This window comes from Macaca nemestrina, chromosome 6, assembly GCF_043159975.1.
Source record: "Macaca nemestrina isolate mMacNem1 chromosome 6, mMacNem.hap1, whole genome shotgun sequence".
In the NCBI taxonomy this organism is placed as follows: domain Eukaryota; kingdom Metazoa; phylum Chordata; class Mammalia; order Primates; family Cercopithecidae; genus Macaca; species Macaca nemestrina.
Window position 1 is genome coordinate 96,672,665 of NC_092130.1, and position 19,965 is coordinate 96,692,629.

At 40.6% G+C, this 19,965-nt stretch overlaps 1 protein-coding gene and 1 pseudogene across 1 annotated transcript; one reads left to right on the forward strand and one right to left on the reverse strand.

The window, feature by feature from the left end:
- Positions 1–2,038: 2,038 nt before the first annotated feature.
- LOC105475228 (RNA-binding motif protein, X-linked 2 pseudogene) lies at positions 2,039–3,424 on the forward strand (annotated as a pseudogene).
- Positions 3,425–12,949: 9,525 nt separating this feature from the next.
- On the reverse strand, positions 12,950–14,677 carry LOC105475075 (spermatogenic leucine zipper 1). Its single transcript, XM_011730051.2, has one exon. It carries the CDS (start codon positions 14,431–14,433, stop codon positions 13,285–13,287), a length of 1,149 nt encoding a protein of 382 aa, XP_011728353.2. The 5' UTR covers positions 14,434–14,677; the 3' UTR covers positions 12,950–13,284.
- Between the last annotated feature and the right edge of the window lie 5,288 nt (positions 14,678–19,965).

The window sequence follows — 19,965 nt, forward strand, 5'->3', positions numbered from 1 at the left end:
GTTTTAACATGAGATGAATTGAAAAAGACATGTTTTTTTAAAAAAATAGCACACCATGTTTAGTGGTGAAAGAGTAGGAAGAAATTATTTGCCTTTACTAAAGAAATATCAATTAAACTTAAAATATTAGGTCATTTGCTCTGATGATTTTACAATCTCAAATGGAAACAGATTTTAGCCTGGGGGTCAGATGGGGCAAGAATAGACATCTCAGGTAATATTTTCAATGCTATGGCGATTTTAGAGATGTTTTTCTATGCACTTGCCTAGAGCAGAATAAATATGTAAGTCTAGCAGTTTAAATATGTACCTTAAAACTCTACCAACTTAAAATGCAAACAGCTGTTGTAATGCAATAGGAAAATAATCCAATTTTTTAAAAGGGCGAGAGGCTTGAAATGTCACTTCACAAATGTATATAAAAGGCTAAAAAGCATATGCAAAAATATTCAGCATGCTAGGCACACTGGTGCGTCCCTATAGTTCCAGCTACTTGGGAGGCTGAGGTGGGAGGCAGGAGGCTCGCTTGAGTCCAGGAGTTCAAACTAGCCTGGGTAACATAGTGACACCCTGTCTTAAAACAAAACCAAAAAAACCAAAAAGTTTCATTTTTAAAAAAAAGTTCAGGTCGGGCGCGGTGGCTCACGCCTGTAATCCCAGCACTTTGGGAGGCCAAGGCGGGCGGATCACAAGGTCAGGAGATCGAGACCACGGTGAAACCCCGTCTCTACTAAAAAAAATACAAAAAATTAGCCGGGCGCGGTGGCGGGCGCCTGTAGTCCCAGCTACTCAGGAGGCTGAGGCAGGAGAATGGCGGGAACCCGGGAGGCGGAGCTTGCAGTGAGCCGAGATCGCGCCATTGCACTCCAGCCTGGGCGACAGAGGGAGACTCCGCCTCAAAAAAATAAAAATAAAAATAAAAATAATTTTAAAAAAATTTTTAAAAAGTTCAGCATCATTAGTCCTTAGAGAAATGAAAATGGAATCCAAAACGAGATATCTCTACACATCCACTAGATTAACTAAAAGTAGCAGATTGACAACACCAAGAATTGACAAGGATTTAGGTAACAAACTCTCATACGTTGCTAGTGAGAGTGTAAAATGGTACACCATTTTGGAAAACGGCCTCACAATTTCTTACCATGTGACCCAGCAATTACATTCCTAAGTATATACCCAAGAGAAACAAACAAACAAACAAAAAATGTCCACATAAAGACTTGTACCTAAATGTTCATAGTGGCTTAATTCATAATATAGCCCAAAACTAAAAATAACCCAAATGTCCATCAGCAGGGAAATGAATAAATTGTTATCTATTTACACAATGAGAATTACTGATACACAAAACAACAGGGATGAAGTTAAAAACATTCAACTGAGTGAAAAAAAAACCTAGACTAAAAAGAGTCATATAATGTGATTCCATTTCTAATAAGCTCTGTAACTGTTAAACTTAACCTATAATTGATAGAAATCAAATTAGTAATTGCCTGGGACAGGGAGTGGAAAAGAGGCATAAGAGACGTTTCCATGGTAAAGGAAATGTTTACTTTTTTTTTTTTTTTTTTTTTTGAGGTGGAGTTTCGTTCTTGTTGCCCAGGCTGGAGTGCAATGGCGCAATCTCGGCTCACTGCAACCTCCACCTCCCAGGTTCAAGTGATTCTCCTGTCTCAGCCTCCTGACTAGCTGGGATTACAGGCGCCCGCCACCACGCCAAGCTAATTCTTTGTGTTTTTAGTAGAGACGGGGTTTCACCATGTTGGCCAGGCTGGTCTCGAACTTCTGACCTCAGGTGATCCGCCAGCCTCTGCCTCCCAAAGTGCTGGGATTACAGGCGTGAGCCACCGTGCCCGGCTTGGAAATGTTTACTATCTTAACTATAGTAGTGAAGGTTACATAAGACCACACGTTTAAATAGATGTGTTTTACTTTATGTAAATTATAACTCAATAAGGTTGGTAAAACACACACACACACACACACACACACGTGCGCGCGTGCGCCACGAAGTATCACACGGGGGCTGCCTCGCCCGGGCACTGATACCTGAACGTTGAGCGCGAGCCCGCGGAGATGAACGCTTTAACTAAGGTGAAGCTGATCAACGAGCTGAATGAGGAAGAGGTCAAGCTTGGGGTGGCCGATAAGGTGTCGTGGCACTCCGAGTACAAGGACAGCGCCTGGATCTTCCTGGGAGGGCTTCCTTATGAACTGACTGAAGGGGACATCATCTGTGTATTCTCACAATATGGGGAGATTGTTAACATTAATCTTGTGCGGGACAAGAAGACTGGGAAATCCAAAGGATTCTGTTTCCTCTGCTATGAAGACCAGAGGAGCACGATTCTGGCCGTTGACAATTTTAATGGGATCAAGGTCAAAGGAAGAACTATCCGAGTGGATCATGTGTCTAACTATCGGGCTCCTAAGAGCTCGGAAGAAATGGATGATGTGACCAAAGAGCTCCACAAGGGCTCCCGTGGGGCTCATACCTACTCGTCGAGTTTGTCTGAGAGCTCTGAAGACGAAAAACCAACAAAAAAGCACAAGAAGGAGAAAAAGGAAAAAAAGAAAAGAAAGAAAGAAAAAGAGAAAACTGATCGGTTGGTACAGGGAGAGCAACCATCCTCTTCGTCACCCAGAAGCAAGACAGTAAAGGAAAAGGATGACCCTGGCCCTAAGAAGCACAGCAGCAAGAACTCGGGGAGAGCTCAGAAGTCACAGCCCAGGGAGAGGCGGAAGCTCCCTGAGGCCAGGACTGCCTACTATGGTGGAGTAGAGGACATAGAGAGGGAGCAGAAGAAGGAGAAACCCAAGCACGAGCACAAGTCCTCAAGTGGGAGGGAGGCAAGAGAAGAAACAACCAGGGATAGGGACAGAGGGCGGAGCTCAGACACACTTTCTAGCCCGTACAACGCGCATTCCGAAAGGCGTAGTCATAGAACTCGAAGTAGGAGCCGAGATAAATCCCATAGGCATAAAAAGACCCGTCGCTCCTGGAAGTGAGAGTCTTGGAATCCCAGTGACCGTAGGCGTCACTGAAGACTGTGCAGTTGCTCAGTAGATTTGGAAATAATTATGTTTTTTAAATGCAGTAAAATTCAATTGGGTTGTTACTATTTTTGTATCTAAAACTTTTGGGGCTGGATTCACCATTAGAGTCATTGAGAGGGCTGCAGTTTCAACAGCTAGATATCCTGGATATTTTTTGCACCATCCATTGTCCTTGTACCAGAGTATGTGTCCTAAATTTTGGTTCATAAATATGGCTTTTGAACCCATAGACCCCAATTGAAGATGGAATTTTCAGGGAAGGGAAAATACCAGATAATTCTATTATTCTAGTCTTTGTGTTCAATGTTAGGAGCCCAGCATTACAGGACCTTTCCAGTTACTAGTTTTGGACAGTTTGATGGGAATAAATGGGTTAGGAATTATTCTTATTCTCATTCTTCTTCTTCTTCTTATTATTATTATTATTATTATTATTTTTGAGATGGAGTTTCACTCTTGTAGCCCAGGCTGGAGTGCAATGGTGCGATCTTGGCTCACTGCAACCTCTGCTTCCCGGGATCAAGTGATTCTCCGGCCTCAGCCTCCCAAGTAGCTGGGATTACAGGCACCTGCCACCACTCCCAGCTAATTTTTTGTATTTTTAGTAGAGACGGGGATTTCGCCATGTTGGCCAGGCTGGTCTCGAACTCCTGACCCCACCCGCCTCAGCCTCTCAAAGTGCTGGGATTACAGGCCTGGGCTACCGTGCCTGGCTGGGTTAGGATTTTAAAGATCAACCAGCTCCATGCCCAAACCTTCCTACCTAAAAAAAATTTTAATATCTTTTTCATTAAAACTTTGATTAAAAAACAAAAACAACAAGTATCAGCTTGTGAATCAGAGGTGGGCGGATCACGAGGTCAAGAGATTGAGACCTGCCCGGTGGGCGCCTGTAATCCCAGCACTTTGGGAGGCTAAGGCAGGCAGATCACCTGAGGTCAGGAGTTTGAGACCAGCCTGGCCAACATGGAGAAACCCCATCTTTAATAAAAATGCAAAATTAGCCATGCGTGGTGGCGCATGCCTGTAATCCCAGCTACTCGGGAGGCTGAGGCAGGAGAATTGCTTGAACCCGGGAGGTGGAGGTTGCAATGAGCCGAGATAGTGCCATTGCACTCCAGCCTGGGCAATAAGAGCGAAACTCTGTTTCAAAAAAAAAAAAAAAAAAAAAAGAGATCAAGACCATCCTGGCCAACTTGATGAAACCACGCCTCTACTAAAAATACAAAAATTAGCCAGGTGTGGTGGTGCACACCTGTAGTCCCAGCTACTCGGGTGGCTGAGGCAGGAGAATCGCTTGAACCTGGGAGGCAGAGGTTGCAGTGAGCCGAGATCGTGCCACAGCACTCCAGCCTGAGCAATAGAGCAAGACTCTGTCTCAAAAAAAAAAAAAAAAAAAAAAAAAAGGTATCATAGGGGACTATGCATCCTTATAATATCTGAAATACAAAAATAAATGACTTGAAATATTTTGAAATTAAGTGGAAAAAAGTATTACAAATTACTGGCAAGTATTTCATTTGTTAACCAGAGCCAACAACTAGATTTAGCTTCCAGGACACACTTTCCAGTGGAAACTTTTAAGAAGCCAAACATCACTTGGCAATAAAATAAGAGTATTAAAAAAACCCTTATAACAAGTTAAAGCTCATGTGCTGATAACAAATGCATGAACTCAGAAGATTTCAAGGCAGATACTAGAACTAATGACTGGAAGCAGGCTAAGAAAATTAGATTGTTGAGTAGTTGCTTTTCAGAAACAAGAATTATGCTAGGTAAACAAGATGCCGCTGTACCTACAATGCTTCCCTTGAAAACACCCACATCCTATCATAAAGGAGCTTACAGGTACATTTGATGCACATGTTAGAAGTGCTAATATAACTTTTTAAAAAATAGCTACTCAGGAGGCTGAGGCAGGAGAATGGCATGAACCCGGGAGGCGGAGCTTGCAGTGAACCGAGATCACGCCACTGCACTCCAGCCTGGGCGACAAAGCGAGACTCTATCTCAAAATTAATTAATAAATTAAAAACTTAGTGTTTTTTATTTATTTTTTTATTTCTGAACACTTAGTGTTCAGAAAACACTATTGGAAAAGCTAAATCTGACTATAAATGATACCAATATTTTTAGAATACAGTGACTGGTTAAAATTGCTTTTTTTTTTTTTTTTTTTTGGAGGAGTCTTCCTTAACAAAAAAAACCCAAAAAACACCTGACTTTAAAAATATGTTAAGGCAGGCATGGTGGCTCAGGCCTGTAATCCTAGCACTTTGGGAGGCTGAGGTGTGTGGATCACCTGAGGTCAGGAGTTTAAGACCAACCTGGACAACATGGTGAAAGCCTGTCTCTACTGAAAATACAAAGATTAGTCAGGTGTGGTGGTGGGCACCTGTAGTCCCAGCTACTCAGGCGGCTGAGGTGGGAGAATCACTTGAACCTGGGAGGCAGAGGTTGTAGTGAGCCGAGATCATGCCGCTGCACTCCAGTCTGGGTGACAGAGCAAGACTCCGTCTCAGAAAAACATAAATAAATAAAATTTAAAAAAATAAAAATTTGTTAAAATATTGAGTATTTTACTCTTAATGAAAATATACAATAAGAAAGACAACAAGAAATGCTAAATGCTACTGTTGTAAAAATAATTTTGTAACTATAATATTCATTTAAGGTATGTAAAATTTTAGGTGGTTAGTTTTATGAAAGTTCTTCATCTGAAGTTTTCAAATTTCTTTTTTTAAATTTATTTTTATTATACTTTATGTTCTAGGGTACATGTGCACCACGTGCAGGTTGTTACATATGTATACATGTGCCATGTTGGTGTGCTGCACCCATTAACCCGTCATTTGCATTAGGTATATCTCCTAATGCTATCCTTCTCCTCTCCCAAGTTTTCAAATTTCTAAGAATTTTCCTTTGATTAATTAGGTATCATAATTGACATCAGTCCAAAGTTCTGACAAAAGATGTCAAAACATCTCTCCATGCTGGTACATGTAAATTTGGTTTATTCATTTTATTCATTAAAATTACATTACTTATTTAAATTAGATTACTTTTCATAACTATATCCCCCCAAAAGATAAACAACTAAATAAAAATCCCAATTTAGCCATTCCTCACAAAGGTGCCAGGGCTACACAGTGGGGAAAGTGCATTGTCTTCAATAAATGGTGTTGGGAAAACTGGAGGTCTATATGCAAAGGAATGAAGCTGGACTCTTACATTATATACAAAAATTAAGTAAAAATGGATTAGAGATCTAAATGTAAGATCTAAAACACAAAACTCCTAGAAGACAATATAGCAGGAAAGCTTCCAGACATTGGATTTGACAATGATTTCTTGAATGTGACACCAAAGCACAGGGAAGAAAAGTGAACATAGACAAATGGGACTACACCAAACTGAAAAACTTCTGTGTATCAAAAGAAGCAACTAACAGAGTAACAAGGAAACCTATGGAATGAGGAAAAATATTTGCAAGTCATGTATTGGATCAGGGGTTAATACCCAGAGTATATAAGGAAGTCGTATAACTCAATACTACCAACAAGAAATAACCTGATTAAAAATGAGCAAAGGACTTAAATACACAGTTCTACAAAGAAGATGTTTTAAAAATCACCATATTAAAATGTGCTCAACATCAATAATCGTAATAGAAATGCAGTTTGCCTTTGTGATTTGTCATCTTACACCCTTAGGATGGCTACTATCAAAAGAACGGAAGGCTAGGAACACTGGCTCATGCCTATAATCCCAGTACTTTGGGAGGCTGAGGGGAGAGGACTGCTTGAGCCTAGGAGTTCAAGACTACAGTGAACTACAATTGAGCCACTGCACCCTGGGCAACAGTGCAAGACCCTGTCTCTTAAAAAAAAAAAAACAAAAAAAACAGAAAATAATAAATGTTGGCAGGAATCTGGAGAAATTGCACTGCTGGTGGGAATATAAAATGGTGCAACTATTATGGAAAACAATATGTAGATTGTTCAAAAAATTAAAAATAGAATTACCATAGGATCCAGCAATCTCATTTCTGGGTAGATACCCACAATAATTCAAAGCTGGACCTTGAAGAGATATTTGCATACCTATGTTCATTATAGTATCATTCACAATAGCCAAGAGGTAGAAGCAAACCAGGTGTCCATCAGTGTTTGAACGAATAAAGAAAATGTGGTATATACATGCAATGGAATATTAAGGAGTTTCAAATAGAAGGAAATCCTGCAATATGCAATAATGTGGATGAACCTGGAGGACATTATGCTAAGTGAAATAATCTAGTCACCAAAAGACAAATACTGTGTGAGTCCATATTAATTATCTAAAATAGTCAAAATTATAGAAACAAAGTAGAAAGGGAAAAGGAAGAATTAGTGTTTAATGGGCATAAAGTGTGAGTTTTACAAGATAAAAAAGTTATAGAGATCCGTTGCACAATAATGGGAAAATGAATATACTTAACACTACTGAGCTGTATACTTAAAAATGGTTCAGATGAGCTAGGCACAGTGGCACATACCTTTAATCCTAGCCACTTAGGAGGCTGAGGTGGGAGAATACTTTGAATCCAGGAGTTTAAGACGAGCCTGGGCAACATAGCAAGACCTCATCTCAAAATAAAAATAAAACAAAAATTTTAAAAATAAAAAAATTCTTTAAATAGTTAAGATGGTAAATTTAATGTTGTATATTGTTTTACCACAATAAAAGAAAAAGAAATTGAAAAAAATGCAACAAAACAACTTTTAAAAAGGGAAATCAAGAAGGGGCCAGAAATCATTGAAATGGAATACTAAAAATAATGAAGATTAATGAAGCCAAAATCTGGGTTTTGTTAAAGATTAATAGGATACATCAAGAAAAAGGGAGAAGAAACAAATAAACAAAATAGGGTCTTTCCCTAGAAAAATCTGAGGACCATTGAACGGTACCTTCTCTTAAATTGGAAAAACCAATTAATCTTTAAAATCAAAGCAAAATACACATATCAGTATCTAATTCCTCATAAACTGAGGCTTCCTAACAGACCAGTACAAACCAAAGCAATATATGCTTCCCTGTGAGAGAAAATTTAATTAAATATGGATTAGTGGTCAGTGGTTTCCGCTGGAAGAGTGTGTGATTGTTAGGAAAGAAAAACAGTCAACTGGCTGTGACACTCCAGTGATGATCTGCCGGAGGCCTTTCTTTATTAAGGTAAGAAAAATTAAAATGATTTTCTGTATCAATCAGGTTTGTAGAATAACTTTATAAAAATAATAATATTGATGTGATAATGATGATAAATCCACTCCTGTACCTCACATTAATCTAGAATAGCTGTCTTTTTAATGTAATACTTATCTTTCTTTTTACTTGCAACACACCAATGACCCCAACTTCCGGATATCCTGTGTGCTTGGGTTTTTGGCTATTGTTCCCTTTCTTTTTAGCCAGGTTTGCTTCTGATTAGTTTCTAATTCTCTCATTTAATCTGTTCCTACTTCCCAGAGAGCAATAAGACCCCAGCTGAGGGAGCCAGAGAATCTTTGAACAATTTATCCATGGTCCAAAAGAAAGTTATTATCGCCACCTTTTAAATGAAGCAACTCAGACTGAAACAAGTTGAGACTTAGATTACCTCCCTATTTGTGAAATGCTTCTTCCATTATTCCATCCTTACTTTTTACAGTGCCTCATACTTTCTTACTGGAAAGGTTAAAAAGGGCTCAAAGCATAGACAACCAAAAAGGGACTTGAAAACACCCATCGTACAACTTACAGACAATCAACCTAAATACCGTGACGAATCTTTTTCTGGATCAATTCAAGATAAATTAAAGAAATAAATGAGAAAGACAAGAAATTAAAAGGGCTTTGGAAGACTTTTATTCATGATATAAGGAAAGATTTCCTTCTTTCTTTTTTTTTTTCTTGAAATGGAGTCTCACTCTGTCTTCCAGGCTGGAGTGCACTGGCGTGATCTTGGCTTACTGCAACCTCTGCCTCCCAGGTTCAAGCGATTCTCCTGCCTCAGTTACCAAAGTAGCTGGGGTTACAGGCATGCGTCATTATGCCCAGCTAATTTTTGTATTTTTAGTAGAGACGGGGTTTGTCATGTTGGCCAGGCTGGTCTCAAACTCCTGCCCTCAGGTGGTCTGCCTGCCTCGGCCTCCCAAAGTGCTGAGATTACAGGTGTGAGCCACCGCACCTAGCCAAGCAAACTACACAATTCTTTATTAATCAAAATGCTTGGAGAATAGTGTGGAGGGTATCTCCATTTGAAGGAAAGACAGATGAAAAGAAGTGTGTAATTTTTTTAAGGACCCCCAATATTATTTAAGTGTGGCAATCTCTTTTTATTTCACTAAGGGCTGTAACAAGAAAGTGTTGGCTTTTAGCTTTTGAATAAAGTGATACATATTCCAAACATAGAAAGTAATGTTGGTTTAGGAGTAGGGAGCAGCATTTCAGTTGTCATTTTGGTACTTTCAACATATGAAAATCTATTATGCCCCTGCTACAGGTATAATAGAACCTGTGGTGGAGATTGTGATTGTCTTCGTTGGGTTTTTAATACTCATCTTTATGTTGCCCTGAATGCATACATGAAGTTTTTGCACCAGAGACAGATTATGATAATTACTGTGCTGGATTCCCTTGTCCTAGTTCTTATCCTTGGAGGCATGCAATGAGAACCAAATGTCATCCTCTATGAGGTCTGTACTGTAAGTGAGGAATTCTGAGAAAATGAAACTGAGCATTCATATAGAAGAGAAAGACAGCTGTCCTCCCCTTCTAAAAGAAGAGAGAAAAAAGGTGGGCATGGTGGCTCACACCTGTAATCCTAGCACTTTGGGAGGCCAAGGCGGGTAGATCACCCGAGGACAGGAGTTCAAGACCAGCCTGACCAACATGGAGGAACCCTGTCTCTACTAAAAATACAAAATTAGTTGGGCATGATGGTGGGCACCTGTAATCCCAGCTACTTGGGAGGCTGAGGCAGGAGAATCACTTGAACCTGGGAGGCAGAGGTTGCGATGAGCCAAGATTGCACCATTGCACTCTGGCCTGGGCAACAAGAGCAAAACTCGGTCTCAAAAAAAAAAACAAAAGAGAGAAGAAAAAAAAAAAAAAAAAAACCTTTACCCCTGGAAGGCAAGATGGAGAGGATCCTGGGTTCTCACTCTAACTTTTTGATTGATTGATTGATTGATTGAGACAGGGCTCACTCTGTCCGCTAGGCTGGAGTGCAGTGGCATGATCATGGCTCATTGCAGCCTCAACCTCCCAGGCTCAAGCAATCTATCTCAGCCTCCCAAGTAGCTGACACTACAAGCATGTGCTGTCATGCCTGGCTAATTTTTGTAGAGATGGGGTCTCCCTGTGTTGCCCAGGCTGGTGTCAAACTCCTGGGTTCAAGCAATCCTCCCATCTTAGCCTCCTGAGTAGCTGAGACTACAGGTGTGCCCCACTACGCCTGGCTAATTTTTGTATTTTTTTGTAGAGATAGGGGTCTCACTATATTGCCCATGCTGGTCTCAAACTCCTGACCTCAAGTGATCCACCTGCCTCAGCCTCTCAAAGTGCTGGGATTACAGCCATGAGCCACTGTGCCCAGCCTCTCTGTCAATTTTCTCTGGGTCATCTATACAGTTCTATCTTCAAGTTCATAGAATCTTTTCTCTGATATCTATATTTTGCTATTGACCACATTCAGTGAGGCTATATTACTTACATTTTTCAGTTCCATAATTTCCACTTATGTCTCCTTTATATTTATTTGCTGATACTTTCTACCTTTTCATTTGTTTCATGTTTGTAACTGTTCATAGAAGCTTTTTTTTTTTTTTTTTTTTTTTTTGAGATGGAGTTTCACTCTTGTTGCCCAGGCTGGAGTGAAATGGTGCGATCTTGGCTCACTGCAACCTCTGCCTCCTGGGTTTGAGCGATTCTCCTGCCTCAGCCTCCTGAGTAACTGGGATTACAGGCATGTGCCATGATGCCCAGCTAATTTTGTATTTTTAGTAGAGACGGGGTTTCTCCATTTTGGTCAGGCTGGCCCACCTCGGCCTCCCAAAGTGCTGAGATTGCAGGCGTGAGCCACGGCGCCCGGCCTGAAGCATTTTTATAATGACTGCTTTAAATTCCTTGTCAGATAACTCTAGTGTCTGTGTTATCCCATTGTTGATATCTGTTAATTGTCTTTTCTCATTCAAATTGAGATTTTTCTGGCTCTCAGTATAATGAGTGATTTTTCCATTGTGTCCTGGACATTTGGGGCATTGTTAGGGGACCCTGGATCTTATTAAGTCTTTTTTTTTAGTAGGGCCCTGCTGATGCTGCCAGCAGGGAAAAGGGGTAGAAATCTAGGCTACTCATGTGGCCTCCACTGACATTCCACCCTACTGGAGGGGTTGGGGGAGGCCAGGGAAGAGCACTGTTACCATCAGGTGGAGGGCAGAACTTTAGGATCCCTACTCTTACCTCCTCTGCACCATCCCAGAAGAGTAGTGGAGGGGAGCCTCATGACTGCCAGGCAAGGATGAATGTCTAGGCTCTCTACTCAGTATTTGCTGAGGGCGATGGGGGTAGAAATATGTTTCTATACAATTTGGCTGGATTAGGGCAGTTTTGTCAAAAGGTTTCTGTCTTGCCAGACTGTTCCTTTCCTCATCTGTTGGCAAAAGAAAGCAGGCTTTATGGGGGAATTTTTTTGTCTACGTGCATTGACATTTTTGGGTTGTGGACTTCTCCAGCACCTAGCTCAGAATATATAAGAGGCAAAAAGAAAACCCAGAGAACTAAGCACCATGTTATTCCTTAAGTTTCAGGGTCCCTGGCCATTCCACTTCCTTTTCTCCACCTTTCAGAATCTTCTTATATTTGCTTTATATATAATGTCCAGGGGTTTTAGCTTACCTAAAGGGAAGAATAAGGGAAAATTCATCTGCTCCATCTTTTCTGGAACCAGAAGTCCAGCTCCCTTAACAGAAGATACTGCTTTTTTCCCCCTGGGTAACACTACTGTCTATACCTGGAGGAATGGGAGAAACTTTTCCAGCAAAAATAAAATCTAGGCTAGGCATGGTGGTTCATGCCTATAATCCCAGCACTTTGGGAGACTGAGGCAGGTGGATCACCTGAGGTCAGAAGTTCGAGATCAGCCTGGCCAACATGATGAAACCCCATCTCTACTAAAAAATAAGAAAAATTAGCCGGGTGTGGTGATAAGTGCCTGTAATCCTGCAACTCAGGAGGCTGAGGCAAGAGAATAGCCTGAACCTGGGAAGTGAAGGTTGCAGTGAGCCGAGATCGTGCCATTGCGCTCCAACCTGGGCAACAAGAGCAAAACTCCATCTCAAAAATAATTAAAAAAATAAAATAAAATAAAACAAATAAAATAAAATAAAAAATGAAATTTAGAAATGTCTCTGTTCTTCCAAACAAGTTGAGGGGGTCCTTCCCAAGGGCCTCTGCTGCCCAGTATGCCCACAGTTCACTAGTGGAGGAGCAAGGGAGGCCCCTTAGAAAAAGTAGAGCCAGTGCAGATTTATAAGAGAAAAATGATTTGTTAGGGTTGGATTATCAGCATTTTTTAAATTCCCCCACATCCCACATTTCAGTATATAATAGGGAAAGGAAACATACATTTAGAAAGGGGACTTTAAAAGGTCACAACTAAAGCATTATGTACTTTTTTACACTTAATTTTTTTTTAGAGATGGGATCTTGCTGTGTTGCTCAGGTTTGTCTCAAACTCCTGGCCTTGAGCAATCCTCCCACCTTGGCCTCCCAAAATACCACTGCACCTGGCCAAAAACACTATACAATTTTTTCCCCCAGAACTCCCCCTGCCCCCAGGCAATGATTAAATAAAGAAAAAAAAATGTTCCCTTGTATTCTGGTTTTAATTTAGATCTTTACTTAATTGGACCTGTAACTTCTCACTCTAGGCTGTCTATCTAATAATTACAAAAAAAAAACAAGCAGATTGTAAAGGTGAAAAGTTATGAACCTGATGTAGACACAATGGTCATCAAAGACCGGACTTACATAACTGCTGAGGTAATGAGTAATGTAAGTGTTAATCTTCTTATTCTATAACTTTTTCTTGGTTGAATCAGCAGATCTGCCCAAGGTCTGATGATTGATCATGCCTGACAAGCTGGATGTATCAGATGTAGTTTTTTAAGGATTCACCTTTTCGTCTGCTTTTGGTATTTTCTATCTTAGGCTGCTAGCTGACCTCATTTTTCCCCTAAGAGCTTTTCTTGCAACATGAATATTGAACTGGTTATTGCAAGCTTTCTTATTAAGACAAACATCCAGGCTTCTACAGGATCTGTCTTTTTTACGAAATGTACCCTTCATTTCTTGCTTGTTCTGCTTATACATTTCTACTTTCTTTGCTTCTGATGGCTTCTGATTTTTCTTGTCCTGTTTACAGTTTATCTGAATTGGCTTCTCTTGCAGAGTTCCCTGTTTCTGATGATGGAGTTCCTTGAGAATCTCTACTCTCTGCTGTAAGATTTGGCATTCATTCTCTAGCAAAGCTGCCATCAACTGCAATGAATAGGTGTCATGGCTCAGTTTCTTCACCTGTTCCTCCAGCTCATGCTTAGCTGACACTTCATTATTTGGCTGGGTTTGGAAATCGACTCCATTATTTCTGAGAGTTTCACTTACGTCTTTCTGAGATTTCTGATAGGATTTTATCAGTTCACTGAGCTCAGTATGTTGTTTACTCCAGTGTTCTGCTTCCTGTAGTAATTGCTCCATGTTGTTCCTAATTTTCATAGTTTCTTCTTGAACATTAAGGAGCCTGTTTTTCGCTTTTTCCTGACTTTGTTGAGTTTCGTTGACTTTTTTTTCTTCTAAACGATTTACCAAATCTCTTGCAAAAACTTGTACTATGTTCTCAGAGTCCTGGTTTTCCAATATCATCTCCTGTTTATGTTCATTCTCTTCTTTCTCTGGGGCTAAATTAACAGGCAGGTTTGTTGATAACATTTCATTGATTTTGTCAAGTCCTCTGATATTTTCTTTGTGGGCTGACACATCCTCAGAAATATTGGTTTCCTCAAAAAGTTCTTTTGCTTCTGTGATCTTCTCTTCAAAACCTGCCATATTTTTAAGAATATCTTTAATTTCTTTCAAGAGACTGTTAAACTTCTCTGCAGTCTGTTGTTCTGTAACTTGATGGCTGCTATTCTTTAGGGAAGGGAGAGAGCCCCAGGAGGAAGGGGAAAGTGATCCAATTTCGAATAAGGCAATGGTAATCCTAGGGTCCAGAGATTCTTGATGAGGATCAGGAGTAGGGTTAAGGGTTTTGGAGATGGTGGGCATCTCAGCTGACTTCGCAGAGTTGGCCATTGGGACAGAAGGAAAGCAGAAAACCTTAGAGATTCCAGGATGGACAGGTGATGTTCCTTCGTGCAAATGTGGCTGGAGATCAAGCAGAAGTCAGGGACCAAAGTTAAGGATTAAAATTGGGGAGCTGATGTTTAGGTGGAAGGTGGCATCTCAGACAGCCTTGTGGGGAGGAAGGGTGGGAAAGGGGACCAGGGCTGGGGCTCCATCTCTTCTCCTCTAGGCACCCAGTGTTTATTCTCTGGCCCTAGCAACCAGGTCTTTATTTTGTCACTGCACCATTGTGGCCTATCCGTAGCGTCACAATGGAAGTCTCTTAAATTCCTGCCCAGTGACTCCTGCATCAAAATCCACCTTGAGCTACCCCTACTCCTCATGCCAGAAAGAGCTCATCAACAGCTCTTCCCCTCAATTTCTAGGTTGCTATTCATCTCAGTCTAAATGCACTCAGTTACTTCCCTACCTCACCTCTATCCCCTCACAATCCTGACCTCAACCGCAGCATGTTTTGACCACTTAAGGGCATTGCTGAGACCAGTCCTCTCTGGTGAGGTACCCATCCTTTCATGGCACCCACAGGCTTTATTGCTCCCATCCTAGGAGAGATGTGACTGTAAGAGAAAGTTATCCACACAAAACAAAACCCTGAGAGTGAGAGCCTTTTGTGATTTTAGGAAAGTAATGTCAGGAGTCCCTCCATTCAAAAGTATTCTACTGCTGCAAGAAGGGACTATCTGAATGGTTATTTATAATAGCAACACAATTACAAACTGGGACTTTTCTTGGCTTTGAATATAGGCATCCTTTAAGACAGGCTTGGCAAGCTTACTCGCAAATCATTTACATCAGGTGATAGAAAACTTTGACCATTACTTTTCACAGTAACTTATTTGGGGATTTTTTTTTTTTTTTTTTGGCTCTTTTATTGATCCTCTAAGATTTCTACACTCTACACAGTAACTTGTTAAAATGACACAATTATGTTTCTAAAGTGTTTGATTAGCAGGGCATGGTAGTGTCTGCCTGTGGTCCCAGCTACTTGGGAGGCTGAGGCGAGAGGATCACTTGAGCCTGGGAGGCTGAGGCTGCAGTGAGCCATGACTATGCTACTTATTGCACTCCAGCTTGGGCAACACAGCAAGATCCTATCTCAAAAAATTAAAAAATTGGCCAGGTGCAGTTGACTCATGCCTGTAATCCCAGCACTTTGGGAGGCTAAGGCAGGCAGACCACTTGAGGCTGGGAGTTCAGGATCAGCCTGGGCAACATGACGAAACCCCGTCTCTACTAAAAATGAAAAAATTAGCTGGGCATGGCAGCACACACCTGTAATCCCAGCTGCTCGGAAGGCTGAGGCACGAGGCTTGCTTGAACCCGGAAGGAGGAGGTTGCAGTGAGCTGAGATCGGTGACAGAACAAGACACTGCCTCAAAAAAAAAATTGAAAAATAAAAAGCATTTGAAACAGGTAAATCTATAGTGGGTTATAGGAAAGTAACAAGTTTATTAAAATTCTTATATTTTAATAAACTGCTTTCTTGTCTTTTTGTTCTTAGGAGTCAGGTCTTGAGAATATAGAACTCAATCAAAGAAAACACTTCTTGCATATTACTTTTTCCTGGCCTTCAAAATCTTGCTAGCAAGCACTTTAATAGAAATTTACTTCCAATCTTAAGGGAAAACTCATACTCAGGTTTTTTTCCCCTAGAGAAGAGAAATTTATATCTTTTCTTTCTTCTCCAGTTACCAACTCACTTTGGCTCTAATTCCCTAAAGCCTCATGCTCATCTTTCAGCCAGCTGGGCTCCAGGCCATCGTCACTCAGATACAGCAGGGTTGGTCTCTGTTTTTACTTGAAAAAGGAACACCTTTTCTAATTCACACAATGACAGCACAGATGCTAGCAACTGTCCTTATGCTTTAATTCCATTTTAGAAGTTTAGCATTGGTTCTGATTTCCCCCTTTGACTCAAGCATCATTTAAGACAATTTTTTAATCTCCAGGACAAGGGGAATTTTTTCTGATTCGATAATTAATTTCTAGGTTTACCATACTGTATTCAGAAAATGTCTGTAATATTTCTGCCTTTTGAAATTGATATTTTCTTTCTGGCCTAATAGATGATCAGTGTTCATGTATGTTCCCTAGATACTTAAAAAGAAAATGTATTCTCTATCCTCTTGTGCTTGCAGCTTTTTAATGCTCTTAGACATAAATCTAATATTGCTCTTGTCTTGATTTTTTTTTTTTAATGAAAACTGGTTTGAAGGTAGCATGGTCAAGATACGAAGATAATTTTTTTCTTTAATCTGAAAAGAGCCAGGCACAGTGGCTCACATCTGTAATCCTAACACTTTGGGAGGCTGAAGTGGGCGGATCACCTGAGATCAAGAGTTCGAGACCAGCCTGGCCAACAGGGGGAAACCCCATCTCTACTTAAAAAAAAAAAAAAAAAAAAAAAATTGGCCAGGCATGGTGGCGTGCACCTGTAATCCCAGTTACTTGGGAGGCTGAAGCAGGAGATTCGCTTGAACCCGGGAGGTGGAGGTTGCAGTGAGCCAAGATTGTGCCACTGCACTCCAGTCTGGACAACAAGAGTGAAACTCCATCTCAAAAAAAAAGAAAAAAGAAAAAAAAAGAAAAAAAAATCTGAAAAGGATTTAAATATTTCCTTTCCCCTACAACTAGAATGAATTCCAATTAACAGTTGTTAATTTTATTGGAAATGTGTTTATGTTAGACACTGAAAGGTATATAGATGTTGAGAAACAAGAGCAGTCCTCTTGTCTCTATTGACCCATATTCCGCAGTGGATAACCACGAAGATTAAACACATTTGGACTGTTTTACAATTTCTATCCACTAAATTTCACATAGCTTAATGACTCATGAAAGAAAAAATTGGCTGGGCATGGTGGCTCATGCCTATAATCTGAGCACTTTGGGAGGCTGAAGTGGGAGGATCACTTGAGTCCAGGAGTTCAAGACCAGCCTGGGAAACATGGTGAAACCCCCATCTCTATTAAAAATACAAAAATTAGCCAGGCATGGTGGCGCATGTTTATAGTGCCAGCTACCTGGGAGACTGAGGTGGGAGGATGGTGTGAGCCTGGGAGGTTGAGGCTGCAGTAAGCCGTAAGCATGCCACTGCACTCCAGCTTGGGTGACAGAATGCGACATTGTCTAAAAAAAAAAGAAAAGAAAAAAAGAAGAAAGAAAAGAAAAAAAAGAAGAAAGAAAAGAAAAAGAACTGTTTCTAAAATTGTTAAGGTGACAACTTGTGTCAAATTTTTCTTTCATTTTCTGTTTCTGGGTTGGGGGACAGTGTCTTGCTCTGTAGCCCAGGTTGGAGTACAGTGGGGCAATCATGGGTCACCTACAGCCTCAAACTCCAAGGCTCAAGCAATCTTCCTGCCTCAGCTTCCTGAGTAGCTAGGACTACAGGCACACACCACCACATCTAGCTAGTTTCGGTTTGTTTTGTAGAGACAGGGATCTCACTATGTTGCCCTGGCTGGTCTCAAACTCCTGGGCTCAACTAATCCTCCTGCCTCAGCCTCTCAAAGTGTTGGGATTACAGGCATGAGCCACTGTGCCCAAATTTTTCTCTCTTTAAAACAAGACTGCCTTTACAAAAATATAAAATCAATGTTCTCCTTTAATACATTTGAATTTCAAAGTGAGTATCAAAATATAGAATGTAGGCTGAGCACAGTGGCTCACGATTGTAATCCCAGCACTTTGGGAGGCCGAGGCAGGCTCATCACTTGAGCTCAGAAGTTCGAGACCAGGTTACACAGCTTGGTGTAACTCCTTCTCTACTAAAAATACAACATTAGCTGGGTGTGGTGGTGTCTGCTTGTAGTCCCAGCTACTCGGGAGGCTGATGTGGGAGGGTCACTTGAACCCAGGAAGTAGAGACTGCAGTGAGTTGAGCTCCCATTATTACAATGCAGCCTCAGCCACAGGAGTGAGACCCTGTCTCAAAAATAAATTAATTAAAAAAAATAAAATATAGAATGTTTCTTTTTTTTCAATAGTACATTCTTTTTTTAATTTTTTAATTTTTTTTATTTTATTATTATTATTATTATACTTTAAGCTCTAGGGTACATGTGCATAACGTGCAGGTTTGTTACATATGTATACTTGTGCCATGTTGGTGTGCTGCACTCCTCAACTCATCAGCACCCATCAACTCATCATTTACATCAGGTATAACTCCCAATGCAATCCCTCGCCCCTCCCCCCTCCCCATGATAGGCCCCAGTGTGTGATGTTCCCCTTCCCGAGTCCAAGTGATCTCCTTGTTCAGTTCCCACCTATGAGTGAGAACATGCGGTGTTTGGTTTTCTGTTCTTGCAATAGTTTGCTGAGAACGATGGTTTCCAGCTGCATCCATGTCCCTACAAAGGACACAAACTCATCCTTTTTTACGGCTGCATAGTATTCCATGGTGTATATGTGCCGTATTTTCTTAATCCAGTCTGTCACTGATGGACATTTGGGTTGATTCCAAGTCTTTGCTATTGTGAATAGTGCCGCAATAAACATACGTGTGCATGTGTCTTTATAGCAGCATGATTTATCATCCTTTGGGTATATACCCAGTAATGGGATGGCTGGGTCATATGGTACTTCTAGTTCTAGATCCTTGAGGAATCGCCATACTGTTTTCCATAATGGTTGAACTAGTTTACAATCCCACCAACAGTGTAAAAGTGTTCCTGTTTCTCCACATCCTCTCCAGCACCTGTTGTTTCCTGACTTTTTAATGATCGCCATTCTAACTGGTGTGAGATGGTATCTCATTGTGGTTTTGATTTGCATTTCTCTGATGGCCAGTGATGATGAGCATTTTTTCATGTGTGTGTTGGCTGTATGAATGTCTTCTTTTGAGAAGTGTCTGTTCATATACTTTGCCCACTTTTCGATGGGGTTGTTTGTTTTTTTCTTGTAAATTTGTTTGAGTTCTTTGTAGGTTCTGGATATTAGCCCTTTGTCAGATGAGTAGATTGCAAAAATTTTCTCCCATTCTGTAGGTTGCCTGTTCACTCTGATGGTAGTTTCTTTTGCTGTGCAGAAGCTCTTTAGTTTAATTAGATCCCATCTGTCAATTTTGGCTTTTGTTGCCATTGCTTTTGGTGTTTTAGACATGAAGTCCTTGCCCATGCCTATGTCCTGAATGGTATTACCTAGGTTTTCTTCTAGGGTTTTTATGGTATTAGGTCTAACATTTAAGTCTCTAATCCATCTTGAATTAATTTTCGTATAAGGCGTAAGGAAAGGATCCAGTTTCAGCTTTCTACTTATGGCTAGCCAATTTTCCCAGCACCATTTATTAAATAGGGAATCCTTTCCCCATTTCTTGTTTTTCTGAGGTTTGTCAAAGATCAGATGGCTGTAGATGTGTGGTATTATTTCTGAGGACTCTGTTCTATTCCATTGGTCTATATCTCTGTTTTGGTACCAGTACCATGCTGTTTTGGTTACTGTAGCCTTGTAGTATAATTTGAAGTCAGGTAGCATGATGCC